The sequence below is a fragment of the Salmo trutta genome, unplaced genomic scaffold (assembly GCF_901001165.1).
Source record: "Salmo trutta unplaced genomic scaffold, fSalTru1.1, whole genome shotgun sequence".
Lineage (NCBI taxonomy): Eukaryota > Metazoa > Chordata > Actinopteri > Salmoniformes > Salmonidae > Salmo > Salmo trutta.
The window spans coordinates 44365-68640 of record NW_021822750.1 but is presented as its reverse complement, the minus strand read 5'-3'; the positions used below and the strand labels follow the sequence as shown (position 1 = coordinate 68640).

The 24276-nt window shown below is 43.1% G+C and overlaps 2 protein-coding genes across 2 annotated transcripts; both read right to left on the bottom strand.

The window, feature by feature from the left end:
• Positions 1-9547: 9547 nt before the first annotated feature.
• Positions 9548-17114, bottom strand: LOC115184155 (mortality factor 4-like protein 1). The gene is made up of 13 exons (XM_029745154.1): positions 16960-17114; positions 16397-16443; positions 16198-16265; positions 15637-15723; positions 15443-15481; positions 15128-15208; positions 15005-15030; positions 14446-14534; positions 13762-13863; positions 13289-13377; positions 12309-12481; positions 10895-10979; positions 9548-10101 (listed from the first exon to the last, which is right to left on the bottom strand). Exons 1-13 carry the CDS (start codon positions 16997-16999, stop codon positions 10020-10022), a joined length of 1008 nt encoding a protein of 335 aa, XP_029601014.1. The 5' UTR covers positions 17000-17114; the 3' UTR covers positions 9548-10019.
• Positions 17115-18469: 1355 nt separating this feature from the next.
• On the bottom strand, positions 18470-20487 carry LOC115184160 (relaxin-3 receptor 1-like). The gene has a single exon (XM_029745161.1). The coding sequence runs from the start codon at positions 20169-20171 to the stop codon at positions 19182-19184; it is 990 nt and encodes a 329-aa protein (XP_029601021.1). The 5' UTR covers positions 20172-20487; the 3' UTR covers positions 18470-19181.
• Between the last annotated feature and the right edge of the window lie 3789 nt (positions 20488-24276).

The window sequence follows — 24276 nt, the reverse complement described above, 5'->3', positions numbered from 1 at the left end:
ACCAGGGTGTTCTCAGACCAGGGTGTCCTCAGACCAGGGTGTCCTCAGACCAGGGTGTTCTCAGACCAGGGTGTTCTCAGACCAGGCTGTCCTCAGACCAGGTTGTCCTCAGACCAGGCTGTTCTCAGACCAGGGTGTTCTCAGACCAGGCTGTCCTTAAACCGAGAGTCATCAGACCAGGCTGTTCTCAGACCAGGTTGTCCTTAAACCAAGAGTCATCAGATCAGGGTGTCCTCAGACCAGGCTGTCATCAGACCAGGTTGTCCTCAGACTAGGTTGTCCTCAGACCAGGCTGTCCTCAAACCAGGTTGTCCTTAAACCAAGAGTCATCAGATCAGGGTGTCCTCAGACCAGGCTGTCCTCAGACCAGGTTGTCCTCAGACCAGGTTGTCCTCAGACCAGGCTGTCCTCAGACCCGGCTGTCCTCAGACCAGGGTGTTCTCAGACCAGGCTGTCCTTAAACCAAGAGTCATCAGATCAGGCTGTCCTCAGACCAGGCTGTCCTCAGACCAGGTTGTCCTCAGACCAGGTTGTCCTCAGACCAGGCTGTCCTCAAACCAGGTTGTCCTTAAACCAAAAGTCATCAGATCAGGGTGTTCTCAGACCAGGCTGTCCTCAGACCAGGGTGTTCTCAGACCAGGCTGTCCTTAAACCGAGAGTCATCAGATCAGGGTGTTCTCAGACCAGGTTGTCCTTAAACCAAGAGTCATCAGACCAGGCTGTCCTCAGACCAGGCTATCCTCAGACCAGGCTGTCCTCAGACCAGGCTGTCCTCAGACCAGGGTGTTCTCAGATCAAGCTGTCCTCAGACCAGGGTGTTCTCAGACCAGGGTGTCCCCAGACCAGGCTGTCCTCAGACCAGGGTGTTCTCAGACCAGGCTGTCCTCAGACCAGGGTGTTCTCAGACCAGGGTGTTCTCAGACCAGGGTGTTCTCAAACTTGGTCCTGGGGCCCCAGCACTGGATGCACTTTTTGGTTTTTGCCCTAGCACTACAGAGCTGATTCAAATAACCAACTCATCATGAAGCTATGGTTATTTGAAACAGCTGTGTAGTGCTAGGGGGCACAAACCAAAATGTGCACCCAGAGGGGGCCCCAGGACCCAGTTTGAGAAACCCTGCCTAAGACCACACAGTCACCACACCTACAGTGTGAAATGGTTGTTCACTCATCACTTCCTTTCTGATTTTCCTTTGGCATGTCGGTGCTGCCTCATCGGTTCTCATCTTCGTGTATGCCAATCGTCAAATCTGACAAGTAAACAGAGTAATATTCAATTCATTATTAGCATAAATAAGTACAGTCCAATGACTTGCACGTTTAATTAACACCTGGATTTGATGAATCCTTTCTACATTCAATGTCTTCTCAGATTGTGCTTTTGCTTAACCAGTTATTTTACATTAGTGCAGAATTCATTGACACCAGTGGAGGCTGGTGCTAGGAGATATAGGAGGACAGGCACATTGTAATGGCTGGAATGGAAAAAAAGGAACTGAATCAAACGTGGTTTCCATATGTTTGATACCGTTCCGTTAATTCCATTCCAGCCATTACAATAAGCCCGTCCTCCTATAGCTCCTCCCACCACTCGCCGCTGATTGACACATTTAGAAATCTATACTCTATCCAGATTTTTTATTTTATTTTATTTCACCTTTATTTAACCAGGTAGGCCAGTTGAGAACAAGTTCTCATTTACAACTGCGACCTGGCCAAGATAAAGCAAAGCAGTGCGACACAAACAACAACACAGAGTTACACATGGAATAACATGGAATAAACAATAAACAAGCCAATAACACAATAAACAAGTCAATAGCACAATATAAAAAAAGTAAGTCTATATACAGTGTGTGCAAATGGCATGAGGAGGTAGGCAATAAATAGGCCATACAGTGAGGGAAAAAAGTATTTGATCCCCTGCTGATTTTGTACGTTTGCCCACTGACAAAGAAATGATTAGTCTATAATTTTAATGGTAGGTTTATTTGAACAGTGAGAGACAGAATAACAACAACAAAAACCCAGAAAAACGCATGTCAAAAATGTTATAAATTGATTTGCATTTTAATGAGGGAAATAATTATTTGACCCCCTCTCAATCAGAAAGATTTCAGGCTCCCAGGTGTCTTTTATACAGGTAACGAGCTGAGATTAGGAGCACACTCCTAACATAAGCAATCAATCAATCAGATTCCAAACTCTCCACCATGGCCAAGACCAAAGAGCTCTCCAAGGATGTCAGCGACAAGAATGTAGACCTACACAAGGCTTGCCAAGCAGCTTGGTGAGAAGGTGACAACAGTTGGTGTGATTATTAGCAAATGGAAGAAACACAAAAGAACTGTCAATCTCCCTCAGCCTGGGGCTCCATGCAAGATCTCACCTCATGGAGTTGCAATGATCATGAGAACGGTGAGGAATCAGCCCAGAACTACACGGGAGGATCTTGTCAATGATCTCAAGGCAGCTGGGACCATAGTCACCAAGGAAACAATTGGTAACACACTACACCGTGAAGGACTGAAATCCTGCAGCGCCCGCAAGGTCCCCCTGCTCAAGAAAGCACAAATACATGCCCGTCTGAAGTTCGCCAATGAACATCTGAATGATTCAGAGGACAACTGGGTGAAAGTGTTGTGGTCAGATGAGACCAAAATGGAGCTCTTTGGCATCAACTCAACTTGCCGTGTTTGGAGGAGGAGGAATGCTGCCGATGACCCCAAGAACACCATCTCCACCGTCAAACATGGAGGTGGAAACATTTTGCTTTGGGGGTGTTTTTCTGCTAAGGGGACAGGACAACTTCACCGCATCAAAGGGACGATGGACGGGGCCATGTACCGTCAAATCTTGGGTGAGAACCTCCTTCCCTCAGCCAGGGCATTGAAAATGGGTCGTGGATGGGTATTCCAGCGTGACAATGACCCAAAACACACGACCAAGGCAACAAAGGAGTGGCTCAAGAAGAAGCACATTAAGGTCCTGGAGTGGCCTAGCCAGTCTCCAGACCTTAATCCCATAGAAAATCTGTGGAGGGAGCTGAAGGTTCGAGTTGCCAAACGTCAGCCTCGAAACCTTAATGACTTGGAGATGATCTGCAAAGAGGAGTGGGACAAAATCCCTCCTGAGATGTGTGCAAACCTGGTGGCCAACTACAAGAAACGTCTGACCTCTGTGATTGCCAACAAGGGTTTTGCCACCAAGTACTAAGTCATGTTTTGCAGAGGGGTCAAATACTTATTTCCCTCATTAAAATGCAAATCATTTCATAACATTTTTGACATATGTTTTTCTGGATTTTTTGTTGTTCTGTCTCTCACATTTCAAATAAACCTACCATTCAAATTATAGACAGATATTTTCTTTGTCAGTGGGCAAACGTACAAAATCAGCAGGGGATCAAATACTTTTTTCCCTCACTGTAGTAGCGAAGAATTACAATTTAGCAGATTAACACTGGAGTGATAAATGAGCAGATGATGATGTGCAAGTAGAGATACTGGTGTGCAAAAGAGCAGAAAAGTAAATAAAAACAGTATGGGGATGAGGTAGGTAGATTGGGTGGGCTATTTACAGATGGACTACGTACAGCTGCAGCGATCGGTTAGCTGCTCAGACAGCTGATGTTTAAAGTTGGTGAGGGAAATATAAGTCTCCAGCTTCAGCGATCTTTGCAATTCGTTCCAGTCACTGGCAGCAGAGAACTGGAAGGAAAGGCAGCCAAATGAGGTGTTGGCTTTGGGGATGAGATATACCTGCTGGAACGCGTGCTACGGGTGGGTGTTGTTATCGTGACCAGTGAGCTGAGATAAGGCGGAGCATTACCTAGCATAGACTTATAGATGACCTGGAGCCAGTGGGTCTGGCGACGAATATGTAGCGAGGGCCAGCCGACTAGACTATACAGGTCGCAGTGGTGGGTGGTATAAGGTGCTTTGGTAACAAAGCGGATGGCACTGTGATAGACTGCATCCAATTTGCTGAGTAGAGTATTGGAAGCTATTTTGTAGATGACATCGCCAGTTTTACTAGAGTAAGTTTGGCGGCGTGAGTGAAGGAGGCTTTGTTGCGAAATAGAAAGCCGATTCTAGATTTGATTTTGGATTGGAGATGTTTAATATGAGTCTGGAAGGAGAGTTTACAGTCTAGCCAGACACCTAGGTATTTATTGTTGTCCACATATTCTAGGTCAGAACCGTCCAGGGTGGTGATGCTAGTCGGGCGGGCGGGTGCGGGCAGCGAACGGTTGAAAAGCATGCATTTGGTTTTACTAGCGTTTAAGAGCAGTTGGAGGCCACGGAAGGAGTGTTGTATGGCATTGAAGCTCATTTGGAGGTTAGTTTGCACAATGTCCAAAGAAGGGCCAGAAGTATACAGAATGGTGTCGTCTGCGTAGAGGTGGATCAGGGAATCACCCGCAGCAAGAGCGACATCATTGATATATACAGAAAAAAGAGTCGGCCCGAGAATTGAACCCTGTGGTACCCCCATAGAGACTGCTAGAGGTCCGGACAACAGGCCCTCCAATTTGACACACTGAACTCTGTCTGCAAAGTAGTTGGTGAACCAGGCGAGTCAGTCATTAGAGAAACCAAGGCTATTGAGTCTGCCGATAAGAATATGGTGATTGACAGAGTCGAAAGCCTTGGCCAGGTCGATGAATACGGCTGCACAGTACTGTCTTTTATCGATGGCGGTTATGATATCGTTTAGTACCTTGAGCGTGGCTGAGGTGCACCTGTGACCAGCTCGGAAACCGGATTGCACAGCGGAGAAGGTGCGAAATGAGTGATCTGTTTATTAACTTGGCTTTCGAAGACTTAGAGAGGCAGGACAGGATGGATATAGGTCTATAGCAGTTTGGGTCTAGAGTGTCACCCCCTTTGAAGAGGGGGGTGACCGCGGCAGCTTTCCAATCTTTAGGGATCTCGGACGATACAAAAGAGAGGTTGAACAAGCTGGTAATAGGGGTTGCAACAATGGCGGCGGATAGTTTTAGAAAGAGAGGGTCCAGATTGTCTAGCACAGCTGATTTGTACGGGTCCAGGATTTGCAGCTCTTTCAGAACATCTGCGATCTGGATTTGGGTGAAGGAGAAGCTGGGGAGGCTCGGGCAAGTAGCTGCGGGGGGGAGCTGTTGGACGGGGTTGGGGTAGTGTGGTGGCTAATTTCTGCATTACCAAATGAGGAGAGTTACAAACTTCACACACCAGTCAGAGTTATACTTAAACTTCATCTTTAATGATAAGAGCTTTGCAATAGCACTTGACTTTCAATGATGTGCCATTGAAAAGTGACAACACAAAAGTACAAAGATCTTTTATAGCCAAGATACACCCCTCTCAACGTACATGACGAACAACAGATACATAAAATGGTCACAAGGTTAAGATTTGTTTGAAAGATATCTATAAAACATAGCAGACAGCAACTGCTGTGTCAACAGTTTTCATTGTATAGACCAGTGTCTGGTCCTCCTACTCCAAACCGGAACCGTCTCTCCCTGGTACGGTATAGAACAGAATCATTAGCTCATGTTCTCTGGAATGCTCTTTAGGCTTTATTACCCAAAGACATCGTAAATCTCCTCTGTCAGTGCTATCTTATAGAGGCCCATCCTCAGTAAAACACACACACACAATAGTTAACAGAATACTATATTCTGTCGAATAAAACAACCATTATAATACAATACAATACAAGCATTGTAACATAATCTTGCAATTTTCCACGACAGTAGCCAGGAGGAAAGCATGGCCAGCCGTAGAGAAATGCTAATTGACATTTTCGATTATCATGGATTTATCGGTGGTGACCGTGTTACCTGCCCAGTGCAGTGGGCAGCTGGGAGGAGGTGCTCTTGTTCTCCATGGACTTTACAGTGTCCCAAAACTTTTTGGAGTAAGAGAAGGACAGGGAGGCGTAGCCTCGTAGACTCTCCTATTTTGTTGGTTTGTCACTCACCATTTACTGACTGACTCGGTTGGAATTGCAGCTTGCATTTGTTGCTGGAAGCTGTTAGAAAGACACCATTGGCCCACACCTCAGCTGCCTTGTATTCTGTCAATTAAAATCAATGAATTTAGTACCTTAGTGACTCAAGTCCTTTCCCTTTATGTTTTGCAAAGGCCTATCTCCACACATCTTGGAGTAGGTTAGCTACAGAATGTCTCAATCAATGACTTGAAATAGACAAGATGGTGCCGTACACATTTCTGGATTACTTCATGGAGCAAAACATTTACACGTATAGGAAGTAGATGATCTAGGGCACCACTGTACAGGAAGTAGATGATATAGGACACCACTGTACAGGAAGTAGATGATATAGGGCACCACAGTACAGGAAGTAGATGATATAGGACACCACTGTACAGGAAGTAGATGATATAGGGCACCACTGTACAGGAAGTAGTTGATATAGGACACCACAGTACAGGAAGTAGATGATATTTTATGTTTTTAGTCCAAGTCTTTCATATTTCTCCAGGAATTCTGCCTCCTAATCTGAAGACTATGAATCATCATCATCTTATCGGTATAAATGGGTCCAGGTTTCAACTTCTAAACTTTCTAGCAATTATTCTTACACAAAGAAATATGCAAACTCCATAAAAATTCAGACACTATCTCCAGAGGAAATTGAACTGCAGCTATCTTTCAAATTGTCTTTCTTGGTTGCCCGGAAAAATTGCCAATTGCCACCTGAGACATGCATCACGGCTCAGACCAACAGACTCCTAAACATCTTCTATCCCCTGGCCATAAGACTGTTAAATGGCTAACAGCTACTGCTCTCCCTCTCCCACACACTATCCACACTGACTCTATGCCCATCCACAGGTCTCTACCCATTCAGACACACGCACACTCACATACACCCCTTCACATCTACACTGCTGCTAAAATGAATATTGTTTAGATGTATTACTGCCACTACACTGCTGTTCATTGATCACCATTAACTCTAGAAATAGATAGTATCTTTCTCCTGTTTACATGTATATAGTCAGGTTACCAGTAACTCTAGAAATATAGTATCTTACTCCTGTTCACATGTATGTTACCATAAGTATTGATATAGTCGGGTTACCAGTAACTCTAGAAATAGATACTTACTCCTGTTTACATGTATATTACCATAAGTATTGATATAGTCGGGTTACCAGTAACTCTAGAAATAGATAATATCTTACTCCTGTTTACATATATAGTTGAAGTCGGAAGTTTACATACATCGAAGCCAAATACATTTCAACTCAGTTTTTCACAATTCCTGACATTTAATCTGAGTAAAAATTAACTGTCTTAGGTCAGTTAGGATCAACACTTTATTTTAAGATTGTGAAATGTCAGAATAATAGTAGAGAGAATGATTTATTTTGGCTTTTATTTATTTCATCACATTCCCAGTGTGTCAGAAGTTTACATACACTCAATTGGTATTTGGTAGCATTGCCTTTCAATTGTTTAACTTGAGTCAAACTTTTCGGGTAGCCTTCCACAAGCTTTCCACAATAAGTTGGGTGAATTTTGGCCCATTCCTCCTGACAGAGCTGGTGTAACTGAGTCAGGTTTGTAGGCCTCCTTGCTTTTTCAGTTCTGCCCACACATTTTCTATAGGATTGAGGTCAGGGCTTTGTAATGGCCACTCCAATACCTTGACGTTTTTGTCCTTAAGCCATTTTGCCACAACTTTGGAAGCATGCTTGGGGTCAATGTCCATTTGGAAGATCCATTTGCGACCAAGCTTTAACTTCCTGACTGATGTCTTGAGATGTTGCTTCAATATATCCATATAATTTTTCTTCCTCATGATGCCATCTATTTTGTGAAGTGCACCAGTCCCTCCTGCAGCAAAGCACTCCCACAACATGATGCTGCCACCTCCGTGCTTCACGGTTGGGATGGTGTTCTTCGGCTTGCAAGCCTCCCACTTTTTCCTCCAAACATAACGATTGTCATTATGGCCAAACAGTTCTATCAGACCAAAGGACATTTCTCCAAAAAGTACAATCTTTGTCCCCACGTGCAGTTGCAAACCGTAGTCTGGCTTTTTTATGGTGGTTTTGGAGGAGTGGCTTTTTCCTTGCTGAGTGGCCTTGCAGGTTGTGTTGATATAGGACTCCTTTTACTGTGGATATATACATTTTTGTACCTGTTTCCTCTAGCATCTTCACAGGGTCCTTTGCTGTTGTTCTGGGATTGATTTGCACTTTTTGCACCAAAGCACGTTCATCTCTAGGAGACAGAACGTGTCACCTTCCTGAGCGGTATGACGGCTGCGTGGTCCCATGGTGTTTATACTTGCGTACTATTGTTTGTACAGATGAACGTGGTACCATCAGGCATTTGGAAATTGCTCCCAAGGATGAACCAGACTTGTGGAGGTCTACAATTTTTCTTCTGAGGTCTTGGCTGATTTCTTTTGATTTTCTCATGATGTCAAGCAAAGAGGCACTGAGTTTGAAGGCAGGCCTTGAAATACATCCACAGGTACACCTACAATTGACTCAAATAATGTCAATTAGCCTATCAGAAGCTTCTAAAGCAATGACAGAATTTTCTGGAATTTTCCAAGCTGTTTAAAGGCACAGTCAACTTAGTGTATGTAAACTTCTGACTCATTGGCATTGTGATACCTTGAATTATAAGTGAAATAATCTGTTTGTAAACAATTGTTGGAAAAAGTACTTGTGTCATGCACAAAGTAGATGTCCTAATCGACTTGCCAAAACTATAGTTTGTTAACAAGAAATTTGTGGAGTGGATGAAAGTTTTAATGACTCCAACCTAAGTATATGTAAACTTCCGACTTCAACTGTATATTACCGTAAGTATTGATATAGTTAACTCTAGAAATAGATACTTACTCCTGTTTGCATGTATATTAACGTAAGTATTGATATAGTGGGGTTACCAGTAACTCTAGAAATAGATAGTATCTTACATGTATATTAACGTAAGTATTGATATAGTGGGGTTACCAGTAACTCTAGAAATAGATAGTATCTTACATGTATATTAACATCAGTATTGATATAATGGGGTTACCAGTAACTTTTCAGCCCTGTTTACATGTGTACAAAACATTAAGGACACCTGCTCTTTCTTCCACAGACTGACCAGGTGAAAACTGATGCCTTATTGATGTCACCTGTTAAATCCACATCAAATCAGTGTAGATGAAGGGGAGGAGACGGGTTAAAGGATTCCTAAGTCTTGAGACATGGACCTTGTATGTGTGCCATTCAGAGGGTGAATGGGGAAGACAAAAGATTAGTGTCTTTGAACAGGGTATGGTAGTAGGTGCCAGTTATACTATTTTGATATGGAATACTGTACTGTTGGGAAGAGTTTGCAAGTCACTAAGTTCACTGTGATTGTGCATGTGACAAAACTTGAGTGAGAACCATCTAATGGGGAGTCAATGGCCATTGTTCAATCTCAGTCTCATGAATGCCAAAATAATGAGAAGATTATTTCTGTATTGTAGACTACAGGTTGGCAGGGAGAATGAAGGATATTTACCATATAGAACTTGTGTAGAAACATCTTTATTACAAAATGATAGCCAACCATAACACAGCTAATGTATCCCACCAAAGACATTTCAATTCGATTGCTTTGCACAAATTGTGGTTAGCATCAAACATCCATAAATCAACACATGCAAAGTCGTTGAGGTGAAAACAGACAAAAAACGGATCCGATGGAATGCACAGAAACATTACAGAGATGTTCATGGTAAAAAGTCCCCGATATTGGGAGAAAAACATGCCTGTCTCGTTTGTGTTACGTACCCAGTGGGAAAGAAAGAAAAACACTTTATATCTTAAAAGCTACCACTGCTCCAAAGACATGACCGACTCCAGGGAACCTCCAGAAATAGTCCAAGTGAAAAAAAATCCAGTCCAGCTTTCCACTCAAAAGGGTTTGAGATGGTTACATGTAGTCTGGAAGAGGCTTGGCGTTTCCGAATGGGTCGATCACCCCCCCCCCGCACCTTCCTCTCAGACGGCTTTCCTATGGTACTCTGGGGGCGCCACCTCGTAGTCGCTGGAACTGAAGAGGGAGGAGTTCTTCATTAGATACCTACGACAGACAGGAGGAACAAGCGATTGAAGGTCAATTACCAGCCATAGAAAATGGACAAAAACTGGCATCTGTATTCATAAAGGTGATCGGCCTCTATGAAGACTAGAAATATTACAGGCTGCAGAAGAATGAGGAGCAGATCAGCTCATCCTAACAAATTATAACCTAGCTTCCATTTGGACATTTAAACTGAGTTTGTTCAGATAACCATCTGCAGCAATTAGGATAAGGCCGCATTTGTTTACAGGAAATAACGATACGCGAAAAAGGCTAATGAATGTGTCCTCCGTTTGAACCCATCCCAATCTACTACGGTTGTTACAGGTTGAGGAGGAACATGATTATGGCCACGTTCCCAGATCGTCTCTAGGGTACACACAGACAGTATCCTGCAGATGCATGGCCAGACATTTAGGCCCACTGCAAGGACAACATTCATGACAGAGCAACAGTGAACAAAGGAACTGCTTCATCAGGATGACTGAAATAAGCTGTACGATTAGGCCTACTCTGGAATCCAATGGTCTTGATAACTTCTTGTTAGAGTGGTATCAAAGTTGGGACTTCAATTTCACAAATTCTGTCAGTGTCAAGCTTGTGTAGCCCAGCTTAGACCGGGCCCTGACAGCGAGATTAAATAGCAGCATTTCGCGGTCAGTGGGCTACGTTTTCAACGGTGAAATCCTTCTGATGAGAATATATAAATTATGATAGGCCAGCCAAGTTAGGGAATGCTCTGCCAAGCCAGACATTCAATTTCACGAGTGGGGATGAAGGAGAGGCTTCTTACTTGAGAAAATCCTGCAGGTAGTTGAGCAGCAGAGCCAGGCTTTTCTCATCCAGGGGAGTGTAGGCAAGCATGGAGCCAATTCTCACTGCACAACACAAAGAACAGCACTGTCAGGGACCAGGTTTAACCATATTTACAGACATGAATCTATATTAGCATTGGCTGATATTTGAATAAATACTGTCTCAATGCAGGTGTGGACAGATGGTTAACTGATAAACTCTCACTCCCATAGAAACTGCTATACAGTTTTATTTAAAATCTGTGAAGAGTGCTGTGACTTTGTTAAATGCACTCCTAAATAAATTGTGATTTCATTTATAAAAATGTTATTGGTCACATACACACATTTAGCAGATGTTATATTGCGGGTGTAGAGAAATGCTTGTGTTTCTAGCTCCAACAGTGCAGTAGTATCTAACAATACACACTAATCTAAAAGTAAAAGAATGGAATTAAGAAATGTATAAATATTAGGACGAGCAATGTCGGAGTGGCACAGACAAATACAGTAGAATAGAATACAGAATATACATATGAGATGAGTAAAGCAGTATGAAAACATTAAAGTGGCCAGTGATTTCAAGTCTATGTATATAGGCTCAGCAGCCTCTAAGGTGCAGGGTTACGTAACCGTGTGGAATCCGACCTAGTGATGGCTATTTAACAGTCTGATGGCCTTGAGATAGAAGCAGTTTTCATTTGCAGAAAGCACCACCCAATTGACGCTTGGCGTTTGACCTTCAAGTGTTTGACACAGCCATTGATGACACAAACACTTTTCTAAATGGTTTTTCATCTACTAACCTCAGTTCAACCTGGCTCGGAACAAGACGCTTTCTCAAATGTCCCTGGCATTTACTCCATCTGATGATCACACCGGTTGAGATCAGAAACCCAATTGTCGGTAGTTAAAGATCTGCTCAATGTTAATTAACTAACTAATGGGATTCTGGATGCAATTTGTGGCAGTGGTAGACGCTTAACTTTCTGGCCTTCCCTGGGTATTGCACATTACACATTCTCTTACACCCCATTGACTCCAGAAAGTAAACCTTCATCCCTGTGATAATGGCCAATAATGAAATCTATTAAAGTCTCCTTCATTAGCAGTATGGCTGAAGATGAGAGCTTTCGTGGGTGCTGTGACGGTGCACCAATGACAGTGCAGTGAACGGTGGTAGGAGAAGAGTAGACAAAGGCACTGTAAACTTTCTTAAGGCTCTAATAACTAAAGAGAGAACTATTTCCCCATGGGTCTGTACCTCTCCTAAAAAGAGCTCAATCACCACAATGTTAGTCTCCTGAAATTCAAACTGAAATATTAGTTAAAAGTTCCAGTCCAGAGGCTACTTCAGATCCTCCTCATTCAGACAGTAGTCGTCATCCCCCCCCTCCCCCGGTGGCTACGTACCAAAGAGCCGGAGCAGGTGCGGGCCCCCGTAGACCTGGGACATGGGTGTGTCGGGGTGATCCGCCAGTATCTCTGCATACTGGGGCCTCTCAAACTTATAGAGTAGCTGAGTGCCCAGCATGACGTTGAAGTACTCCCTGATCCCTGCCACCACCTCATTCACAGCATACTCCCTGAGGGGAACCAGGACAGCAGATATAAGGTAACAGGCAGTGCTGGAGTGTTCACAGCTAGAGCTGCTCTTTTGCACATCATCATATGCTCATTTATCACTCCAGTGTTAATCTGCTAAATTGTAATTCTTCACTACTATGGCCTATTTATTGCCATACCTCCTCATGCCTTTTGCACACACTGTATATAGACTATTTTTTCTACTGTATCATTGACTTGTTTATTGTGTCATTGGCTTGTTTATTGTTTACTCCATGTGTAACTCTGTGTTGTTGTCTGTGTCACACTGCTTTGCTTTATCTTGTCCAGGTCACAGTTGTAAATGAGAACTTGTTCTCAACTAGCCTACCTGCTTAAATAAAGGACATGTTCTCAACTAGCCTACCTGCTTAAATAAAGGACATGTTCTCAACTAGCCTACCTGCTTAAATAAAGGACATGTTCTCAACTAGCCTACCTGCTTAAATAAAGGACATGTTCTCAACTAGCCTACCTGGTTAAATAAAGGACATGTTCTCAACTAGCCTACCTGCTTAAATAAAGGACATGTTCTCAACTAGCCTACCTGGTTAAATAAAGGACATGTTCTCAACTAGCCTACCTGGTTAAATAAAGGTGAAATAAAGAAATAAAAAGAGCTGAAGAATGTGTGATACCTAGGTTGAACTTCACCAAGCAGGTGAATTACAGCTAGCCAACGTTGATGAGCAGATACAGGCCTAGCTTGCCTGGTTTCTAGTCAGATGACCTTCTTCATTGTAACTTCACTCCTACTGCAACGTCGAGAGGGGTGTGGTTTTACTTACTTGCTTTCTGAAGTTCCTCTTGATTTCTTATAGCTTGCATAGTCCTCCAAGACAGTATCCACATTCTTTCTCGCGGGCAGGTGAAAAAGCTACAAATAATTAAAGAAAAATGTAATGTATACATATTTGTCAAGCACCTCATAAAATGCACTTAAAACACAAACAAAATCCTGTAAAGAATGAACTTGTAGAGAAAGACTGTCTTGCCAGTAAATAGATGGCATCTTCTGACCAGGGTAGACAGCAGGGTTGGGGTCAATTTGAAGTGACGGCAGCCAATTCATGAACTGAAATTCCAATTCAATAATAAAAAAATAATAATCTATTTTCAATGACTTCTCAATAAACCTAAAAGTAAAAGCTATTAATTTCAAAAGTTTTTCAATATTTGAGGTTTAAATTCAAATTCCTGAATTGACCATTTTCAGTTGGAATTGTGCCCAACCCTGGTAGACAGCTGTCTAGACCCCCACCTGCTTCTGTCTGGTAATAAGGTCCCAGTCATCTACCAGCCACGGCTTCAGCTCCTCAGGAATCTTCACCTTGACCTCCACACGGTTGATGAACGTCTCCTCCTGGTTACAGTGAAACCAAATGGAACAGTCAGACTCATTAACAATAAGAGATGTGAAAAACAGAAAATAAATGAAATAAGCTATGGGTATTGTTAAACACCACAATTCCCATCTGTGTTTGACTAACTGCTGCAGGACATAAGTAACTGGAGCCGTTGTTTCAGAGTATGAGAGGCTTCAATTGGTGAACAGAACAGGCCTGCTGTATGAGGGACAACACAGAGAACAGCCTGCTGTATGTGAGGGACAACACCGAGAACAGGCCTGCAGTATGTGAGGGACAACACAGAGAACAGGCCTGCTGTATGTGAGGGACAACACAGAGAACAGGCCTGCTGTATGTGAGGGACAACACAGAGAACAGGCCTGCTGTATGTGAGGGACAACACAGAGAACAGGCCTGCTGTATGTGAGGGACAACACAGAGAACAGGCCTGCTGTATGTGAGGGACAACACAGAGAACAGGCCTGCTGTATGTGAGGGACAACACAGAGAACAGGCCTGCTGTATGTGAGGGACAACACAGAGAGCAGGCCTGCTGTATGTGAGGGACAACACACAGCATCCATAGGTGGACATACACTCTCCACAGTTGGGTCGCAACGAGCCCTCTTCTTCCGCGGTGGCTGTGGCATCTCTCCTGTGCTGGTGCCTTCTCCAGCCGCTGGTGCTGCATAAAGACAAATGGGAGAGACACACAATCAAACTCTATCCACAAAGGAATGTTAAAGGGTTAATTTAACTAGTAGCAGAAACTAGTGGGACTAACACTTTTACTAGTAGCAGAAACTAGTGGGACTAACCCTTTAACTAGTAGCAGAAACTAGTGGGACTAACCCTTTAACTAGTAGCAGAAACTAGTGGGACTAACCCTTTTACTAGTAGCAGAAACTAGTGGGACTAACCCTTTTACTAGTAGCAGAAACTAGTGGGACTAACCCTTTTACTAGTAGCAGAAACTAGTGGGACTAACCCTTTAACTAGTAGCAGAAACTAGTGGGACTAACCCTTTTACTAGTAGCAGAAACTAGTGGGACTAACCCTTTTACTAGTAGCAGAAACTAGTGGGACTAACACTAACTAGTAGCACTAACACTTTAACTAGTAGCAGAAACTTGTGGGACTAACACTTTTACTTACTCTTTAGTTTTGTCTTTTTCGCTTTCCTGAAGAAGAAAAAAGAATGCATTAAAAGGCGCTGTTCAAATCTTTTTTGTGAAAGTTTGAAAGTAGGTCAAACTTTAAAGACGGGATCAAACTTACAGATCAACATTTTTCTGCTGCACAGCAGCAATCTTCTTGCTCGGTGCTATACCCCTCATCTTTCCCTCAACATCATAATGTCTGCAAGAGAAAGGAACACCGCCAAGAAACCAGACCATGAACTACAATAACCTTCAAAAACACTTGTTCTAACATTTCCTTAGGATCATTTTATGTATCGTTCTTTTAACCAGTATGTTTTATGTTCAACTAGTGCTTACAAGTAAAAGCACTGTGGGCTGCAAGTATTGTATCATAGGTGCTATATACATAAAGATTACTATTGTGGTTCATTATTAAAATAAGTGGAATCACTTTTTATGTTCTCCCATCTTCGAGTCATCGTCGGCATTTCTGGGGAGACATTGATTGACATATAGAATCTCATTCTTGTATTTCGTTCAATGGCAGCTTGAATACAATGTTGACACAGTAAGTACATTGCATACACTAAAACACCCCCCCCCCACCCCAACACAAAGTCTGTCTGTAATGATAGATGAACTCACTGATTAGCCTTTTGAAGCTCTTTTTGTTTCTGCAGGTTGCTGTCCACATATTTGAGAACTCTGCTTTCAGGAACCCATTCATCCCAGCTAAAACAGAAAGAAATCAACCACATTCAGATTGCTGACAGTTTATTTTTATTGAATCAGTACCAGAATGTTAGGTCTGTGGCTGTGAGGTAAGCATTCATAAAAATAAAATAAAGTTCATTCTAAAAAAAAGATGGGTCCATAGCTACAACAGTACAGTCTAAATAGAGACAGTACTGGTCCTCTGTAGCTGAAATGTTAGAGTAGCGTTTCACAAGGAGTGTACGTTTTGGTTTTTGCCCTGCCACTACACAGCTGATTCAAATGAGGAACTCCTCATCAAGCTTTGATCATTTGAAAACCTCTCTGGTGTACCCAAGAGTTTGGGAAACGCTCTGTTAGAACATGCAATGCCAGAATAGTAGATTCAGTTCCCGGGACCACCCATTCGTAAAAACGTACGCACCATGACTAAGTCACTTTAAATACACAAGTCTTATTATTTGAAAAGCCAACATTGCAAAAATGACTCACTTTTTGTTCCATCCACTGTAATGAATGAAGTACTTAATTTGCTTCTCCTTGATATTGGTTTTCACTGCCTGAAATACAACAACAATCATTAAGAATTGTAATAAATATGACTATAGGTATAGGCTACTGTAAATGGTGTATTGTTTAGTAAAACACGAGCTGACAGCCATTCAGATTGGTGCAATGAATCTAAACCCACCTTTGCTTCGTAAAGCAATGGCCCATGAAAACACAGAACTCTTTCACCTGAAAACAGAAGAAATAGACACATACTGGACGGTTATATTAACAAACCGTGAACACCAGTGGTTGGCTAAGGTGTAACTAAATGTATTTCGTTGATATGTGGCCAACGTATAAAACAAGCTAGCTACAGTTGCTATTCAAGCCAAGGCCCTTGGCAAGGGATTGTTTACACGTTAGCAATTAGCTAACGTTAGCTAGATAGCTTATTGTTTCAACACAGCCAGTTAGCGCAAACAGTCTAGTTAGTTGGCTGGCTGAATGAATACGAAAGGTACGTGTATTAGTACACTACTTACGGTAGATGACACTTAATTATTCGATATATTATTCAGGAAATTTTCATATTGATGATATATCTAGCTAGCACACCAGCAGAGCAGACTGTTTTAGCTAACGCTAGCTGGCTAACGTGCTCTGCGCGAGAAGCGCCATAGGCGTCGAAGCCTTTTCACTCACGAGACAACAGGGTCTAGCTACGTTTTTAATTTTACAGTTCATCATCCCGGTGCACATTACCTTCTTGAAATTTAGGTTTAGGGTCCTGTTTTGGCGCCATTCACAGACTCAACTGTTCGGATCTCTGAATGATCAAATTCGTGCATTGCCAGCTTCCATTTCTTCCTGACACAACACGGCAAAGGGCGCGCCACTCTTCTCGCGACGTGCACAGCCTGGCAGCGCGGTCAGGTGACCAGGATAACGCACTGCGCTGAGGCCCATGCAGAGCACACAGGACATTATCATTGTTTGGTGAAGGGAGCCATGTTCATTTATTTATTTGAAACTTTATTTAACTAGGCAAGTCAGTTAAAAACACATTATTATTTACAATTACATCCTGGCCAAACCCTAACCCGGACGACGCTGGGCCAATTGTGCGCAAGCCTATGGAACTCTTACTTTAGTTTATTTAGTAAATATTTTCTTAACTCTATTTCTTGAACTGCATTGTTGGTTAAGTGCTTGTAAGTAAGCATTTCACTGTACACATTTTGCATTGAGAGCATGTGCCAATTTTTCCCCCTAGTTCTGCCATTGAGAATACTGTACCAGATCTGGGTGTATGTTTAGATTATTATAATATATTTTTTTATTTAAGTCAGTTAAGAACAAATTCTTATTTACAATGACGACCTACACCAGCCAAACCCGAACGACATGACCAATTGTGCGCTGCCCAATCACAGCCGGTTGTGATACAGCCTGGAATCGAACAAGGGTCTGTAGTGACTCCTCTAGCACTGAGTTTTCACTGCCTGACCGCTGCGCCACCCAGAAGCCCTGTAGTGTACTAGGCTGTTTAGAATATTCATACAATCATAACATGAATTGGTTATTTCAGCCACTAACAAATAAATTGGCTCTTGATCTTGTGTCTCATGTGTTGGTACACAGATGGTTGGCCAAGAGGTTTGAAGATCATGAATAGGTTTATTCGTTAGTCTGAAGAGTATAACAAAATATCATTCTGTCCTGACAAATAGGATAGTAGGTCAATATCAAACTGAGATGAATTGTTTTATTGATATGGGTCAAGTATGTGATGCATAAGTGAAGCCTATTGGCACAACGCCTCTCCCCTATTTGACCTAGATAGTTTGTGTGTATGCATTGATATGTAGGCTACGTGTGCCTTTTTAAAAATGTGTGTAGTTCTGTCCTTGAGCTGTTCTTGTCTAATGATGTTCTGTATTATGTCATTCTGTATTATGTTTCATATTTTGTGTGGATCCCAGGAAGAGTAGCTGCTGCTTTTGCAACAGCTAATGGGGATCCTAATAAAATACCAAATAGGTAGGCCTGTTAGGCAATACATGCAGTGTTTTCGATATAAAATGCATTTTGTTTGGGAAATGCATAGGGCTACCGGTAAAAGCTGTCATCAACTATCAAGTTGTACTCATAACACTGCTCGTGGGCTTCAGAGGGAAATGGACCATTAACAGTAATCGGTGTCAAGACTGTCATGTTTTTCGTTGTCCATTTTGACATGAAACACAATAATACAATCATTAAGGCAACGGGGTGAGATTAAATATATGGATGTTTATTAAAAAAAAACATTTTGCATGAACACAATTTAGGCAATATGGTCGTTTTCAATAAAGTTCACATTTATTCATCTGTTAACATAGGCATAATATTTACACTCCCCCCATTGCATGTCATTTGTGAATTTGTGACATGCCATTGCACACAATGAAGACTAGACGTGCAGCTGTGAAGGATGACATGGGATCATGGGTACGTTTCTCTCCACTAGGCTACAATTATGATGGAATGATAAAGACAATATCTGGTCTGCCTCAGTTTCTCTATCGTTTAATGATGACAGTCCGGGCGGTTTTTCTATCGTTTAATGATGACAGTCCGGGCGGTTTTTCTATCGTTTAATGATGACAGTCCGGGCGGTTTTTCTATCGTTTAATGATGACAGTCCGGGCGGTTTCTCTATAGTTTAATGATGACTTTCCGGGAGTACAACAGCACATGGATAGGAGGAACCATAACAGGCAGACTTGCCTCATGCGCAATTTTGGTAGCCATTGGATACTGTATCATTGTCACCTTTTGTTTAATTGCTTGCCCATGCCTATTTTGTGATTTATTTTCACAAAGAGAGCATACTGCATTCGCCTATTATAGTAGACCCATGTCGTGCGCTCTACAGGGTACATAAGCAACAGGGAGCGCTGCGTAATGGCAACGGCAACCGAATATTCCACTGCGTAAAGTGACTATCCGCGATATAACAAATCTTTCAGTTTCTTTCTAAACTCTTCTCTCATTAGGCAATAAATTACAGGGTTTAGACAGCTATTGGCGTGCGCAAGGCAGACTGTCACAGGAAATACGTAAGTGTGAACTATGTAGTAAGATTTATCCCAATGCACAGCATTCAATTTCACAAGGACGCCCCAGAATGTGATGGCGTGATTTGGCATCCAGCAAAGAAAGAAGGACAGGACCACGATGGTGACAGATTTGGTGACTTGTGATGTCCGTTTGGTGTTTGTTTTCATACTACGGTTGCGGATGAATCGCAAAAGCATGATGTAGCTGACTGAAACAATGGCCATGGGTAAAACAAATGCAAATATTATTTTCTGAAGGTGATAAACTGCTAACCAATATTGTCCATCAGGGAACTTAAGCAAACATAGTTTTTCCCCCGCTACATTTGTCACGGTTGAGAATATAGATGTTGGTGCAGTCGCAAATGTTGCGGATACCCAAAGAACCACACAAATCCATTTGGCAGAGCAGGACTTTTGCCTAGTTCGGTCCTTTAGAGAGGAGGCGACGGACCAGTATCGGGTGACGCTCATTGCAGTCAGAAAGAACACGCTCGCGTACATGTTCATAACGGTAACGGAGCTGATGATTTTGCACATGGCATCTCCAAACGGCCAGCTGAAGTCAAGTGCGGTGTCCACTGCCCAGAACGGCAGAGTCAATACAAACTGGAAGTCCGTCACTGCCAAGTTAAGGACAAAGAAGTTGATTCTGGATTTTTTCCGCTCTTGTTTCACTCTGATAAAGAAGAGCACCAGTAAGTTGCCCACCAAGCCCACAGCGCACACCACCGAGTAAACGACGCAGATGAACACCCTCAAAATCGGAGTCCCGTCCGCTGTCACGTCGATGTCCTCTAGGCTGCTGAACCGGTCCAGATCCGTCAAGGACCAATTCAGTAGGCCGACACTGCTGTTGTTTCCTTCAGTCATCGTTTCTGTTATTAAATTCGAGTGATTCGTGTAGGCTATCCAACTTCAAATCAGGGTTGTTGTCGCTCACTCTGCTTCCAATACATCCTCAGGTTAGTTTGAAATGATAAGAGCGCAACGATTGCTATGCGCCATTCCCATCATGGCATAATCACACACATTGACAATGTAGCTGTCTTGGTGGGGTACCTCAGAGCGTCTTGACAAGTGCAGTTCTTACAGGATTTATATTGTGACCGCTTCTAGATGCCCTGCCCTGAACGCACAAGGATTGGTGCCAATGTTTGATTGACATTAGGCTATAGCCTATATTCCCTATTTGCGTCACTTTCTTGATATTGACCAATAGGCTACTCTGGGCGTAATGGGTTTTATAATGGAATAAAATGTGTTTTTCTGGGCAATAGTGATTTGGCTACTCACCCGAGAAATACAGTACTGGTAGGCTTAAACCTAATAAATACTATTGAATGGATTGGAAACATTATTTAGATCTTTCTTCGACCATCCCATGTAGAGATCAGTGGAGGCTGCTGAGGGGAGGACGGTTCATAAAAATGTCTGGAAAGGAGCGAATGGAACGGGACCAAACCATGTGTGTTTAAAAAAAAATCCATATATTTAATCTCACCCGTTGCCTTAATGATTGTATTATTGTGTTCATGCAAAATGTTTTTTTTTAATAAACATCCATATATTTAATCTCACCCCGTTGCCTTAATGATTGTATTATTGTGTTTCATGTCAAAATGGACAACGAAAAACATGACAGTCTTGACACCGATTACTTTTAATGGTCCATTTCCCTCTGAAGCCCACGAGCAGTGTTATGAGTACAACTTGATAGTTGATGACAGCTTTTACCGGTAGCCCTATGCATTTCCCAAACAAAATGCATTTTATATCGAAAACACTGCATGTATTGCCTAACAGGCCTACCTATTTGGTATTTTATTAGGATCCACATTAGCTGTTGCAAAAGCAGCAGCTACTCTTCCTGGGATCCACTCAAAATATGAAACATAACACAGAATGACAAAATACAGAACATCATTAGACAAGAACAGCTCAAGGAAAGAACTACATACATTTTTAAAAAGGCACACGAAGCCTACATATCAATGCATAGACACAAACTATCTAGGTCAAATAGGGGAGAGGTGTTGTGCCGCGAGGTGTTGCTTTATCTGTTTTTTGAAACCAGGTTTGCTGTTTATTTGAGCAATCTGAGATGGAAGATAGTTCCATGCAACAAGGGCTCTATATAATACTATACACTTTCTTGAATTTGTTCAGGATTGCAGACACATTAGGGTGTTAAGACGTTAACTTATCCTACCGGATATTCTATAAGCATTGACAATTCACTGAGGACTTTATCCCCACATGTGAAGTGTGTGTGTAAATAATTAGCATTTCATTAGAATTCCAAATGCTACGTAATGGAATCTTTTCATCTTCATCTCCCTCTGGACCCGGTCAGCCATCTTCCCACCGTAACCCCGACATGGCCGACAGGGCTGTACCAAGGCCGTGAGTTCATCTTCATCTCCCCCTGGACCCGGTCAGCCATCTTCCCACCGTAACCCCGACATGGCCGACAGGGCTGTACCAAGGCCGTGAGTTCATCTTCATCTCCCCCTGGACCCGGTCAGCCATCTTCCCACCGTAACCCCGACATGGCCGACAGGGCTGTACCAAGGCTGTGAGTTCATCTTCATCTCCCTCTGGACCCGGTCAGCCATCTTCCCACCGTAACCCCGACATGGCCGACAGGGCTGTACCAAGGCTGTGAGTTCATCTTCATCTCCCCCTGGACCCGGTCAGCCATCTTCCCACCGTAACCCCGACATGGCCGACAGGGCTGTACCAAGGCCGTGAGTTCATCTTCATCTCCCTCTGGACCCGGTCAGCCATCTTCCCACCGTAACCCCGACATGGCCGACACACAGGGCTGTACCAAGGCCGTGAGTTCATCTTCATCTCCCTCTGGACCCGGTCAGCCATCTTCCCACCGTAACCCCGACATGGCCGACAGGGCTGTACCAAGGCCGTGAGTTCATCTTCATCTCCCCCTGGACCCGGTCAGCCATCTTCCCACCGTAACCCCGACATGGCCGACAGGGCTGTACCAAGGCCGTGAGTTCATCTTCATCTCCCCCTGGACCCGGTCAGCCATCTTCCCACTGTAACCCCGACATGGCCGACAGGGCTGTACCAAGGCCGTGAGTTCATCTTCATCTCCCCCTGGACCCGGTCAGCCATCTTCCCACTGTAACCCCGACATGGCCGACAGGGCTGTACCAAGGCCGTGAGTTCATCTTCATCTCCCCCTGGACCCGGTCAGCCATCTTCCCACCGTAAACCCGACATGGCCGACACAGGGCTGTACCAAGGCCGTGAGTTCATCTTCATCTCCCTCTGGACCCGGTCAGCCATCTTCCCACCGTAACCCCGACATGGCCGACAGGGCTGTACCAAGGCCGTGAGTTCATCTTCATCTCCCCCTGGACCCGGTCAGCCATCTTCCCACCGTAACCCCGACATGGCCGACAGGGCTGTACCAAGGCCGTGAGTTCATCTTCATCTCCCTCTGGACCCGGTCAGCCATCTTCCCACCGTAACCCCGACATGGCCGACAGGGCTGTACCAAGGCCGTGAGTTCAGGTGAGACATTTCTAATTGTAATTCTAATTTTAGTCTTAAAAGTCAGAACTTCAACAAAAAATGTAAATAAGAATATAATTTGTTTTATGAAAGAAAAGTTTAGATAATCTCCATCTCATTGGAGATGTTCAATAGTCAAGTCCAAAATCATAGATGTTGACGGCACCATCTCCAAAGCCTCCATTCAATCCTAGGTACATGTGGGTGATGTTTCAACCCAAAGTAGCAAGGCTATGGTACATGTGGGTGATGCTATCTACCATCCTGCAACACTCTTCCCTCTATACCAGTGATGGCCTCAGCATTGCATCTGTAGCCAAGCAGAGGAAGAAGGGAAGCAGCTGCTTCTAATCACTCTGGAGAGTAATCCTTCCTCTTCACTCCAACCCAATCTACCCACCCCAATACAATCCCCTTCCCTCACACCAATCCCTTTACCCCACTCCAATCCCCTTCCCCAATCCCCATAATTGAATCTTTAGAAAACTTTTTGTCAATGCATTTGAATGCGTTCTGTTTTCGATTGGAACCACAATACATCTCAAATTAGGAGAATTTTCATTGTCACTTTACAGATAAATCCATTGATTTATCATCAGAGATAATAGAACTCACCACAAATGCAAGTATTTACTACTTCAACTACTTGTCAATCAATAACGGAGTAACTTGAATTAAACTGTGAGGCAACTGAGCCAGAGAAGCAAGCAGAAGGGCAACGATGACCTTCAGAAACTTTTAACAATGCCAAAAGATTGCCAATGCAGTTCCAGTATCTCCATATTTTGACGACAAGCCTTCCCACACATGGCTCCTCCTAGATGGATTAGTATGGACAGTTAAGATGTTTCCCAGCATAAGCTGTTGAATTCCATAACACATATGATCCTTTTAAATCTGTTCACTAATATGTGGTGAAGTATTTCCATCTCATAATGTAACTTCGAGAATGGTGAGATTGTCATTACATCCCACTCCTTCGAGGCATTGCTACACTAGTGACTAGTTGTACCCAAGAGTGTTGGGTACTGTTGGAGCTAGGAACACAAGCATTTCTCTACATCTGCAATACCATCTGCTAAATATGTGTGACCAATACAGTTTGATTTAGACTCTGCCTCATCTAAGGCAGACTGCAAAATGAGTGTCTACTGCCACCCAGTGTATGGTTGTGGTAATAACACACAATATTGTATATTCATGTATTTCGTAAGCCACTTAATGGCAGTGGAAATGAAACATGTTACCATTCCACATGAGTATTTAATACTGTATGTATATGTTCCTGACAAAGAGGTTAAAAATGCCACAGATTAGATTTTGACAAGCTAATATATGGTACACATAAAATCGTGACTAGAGACAAGGAACAAAATATGGATGATCCCATACCTTCAATCTATTTGTTTGTGAACTAAAATGAAGATAAAACCCATAG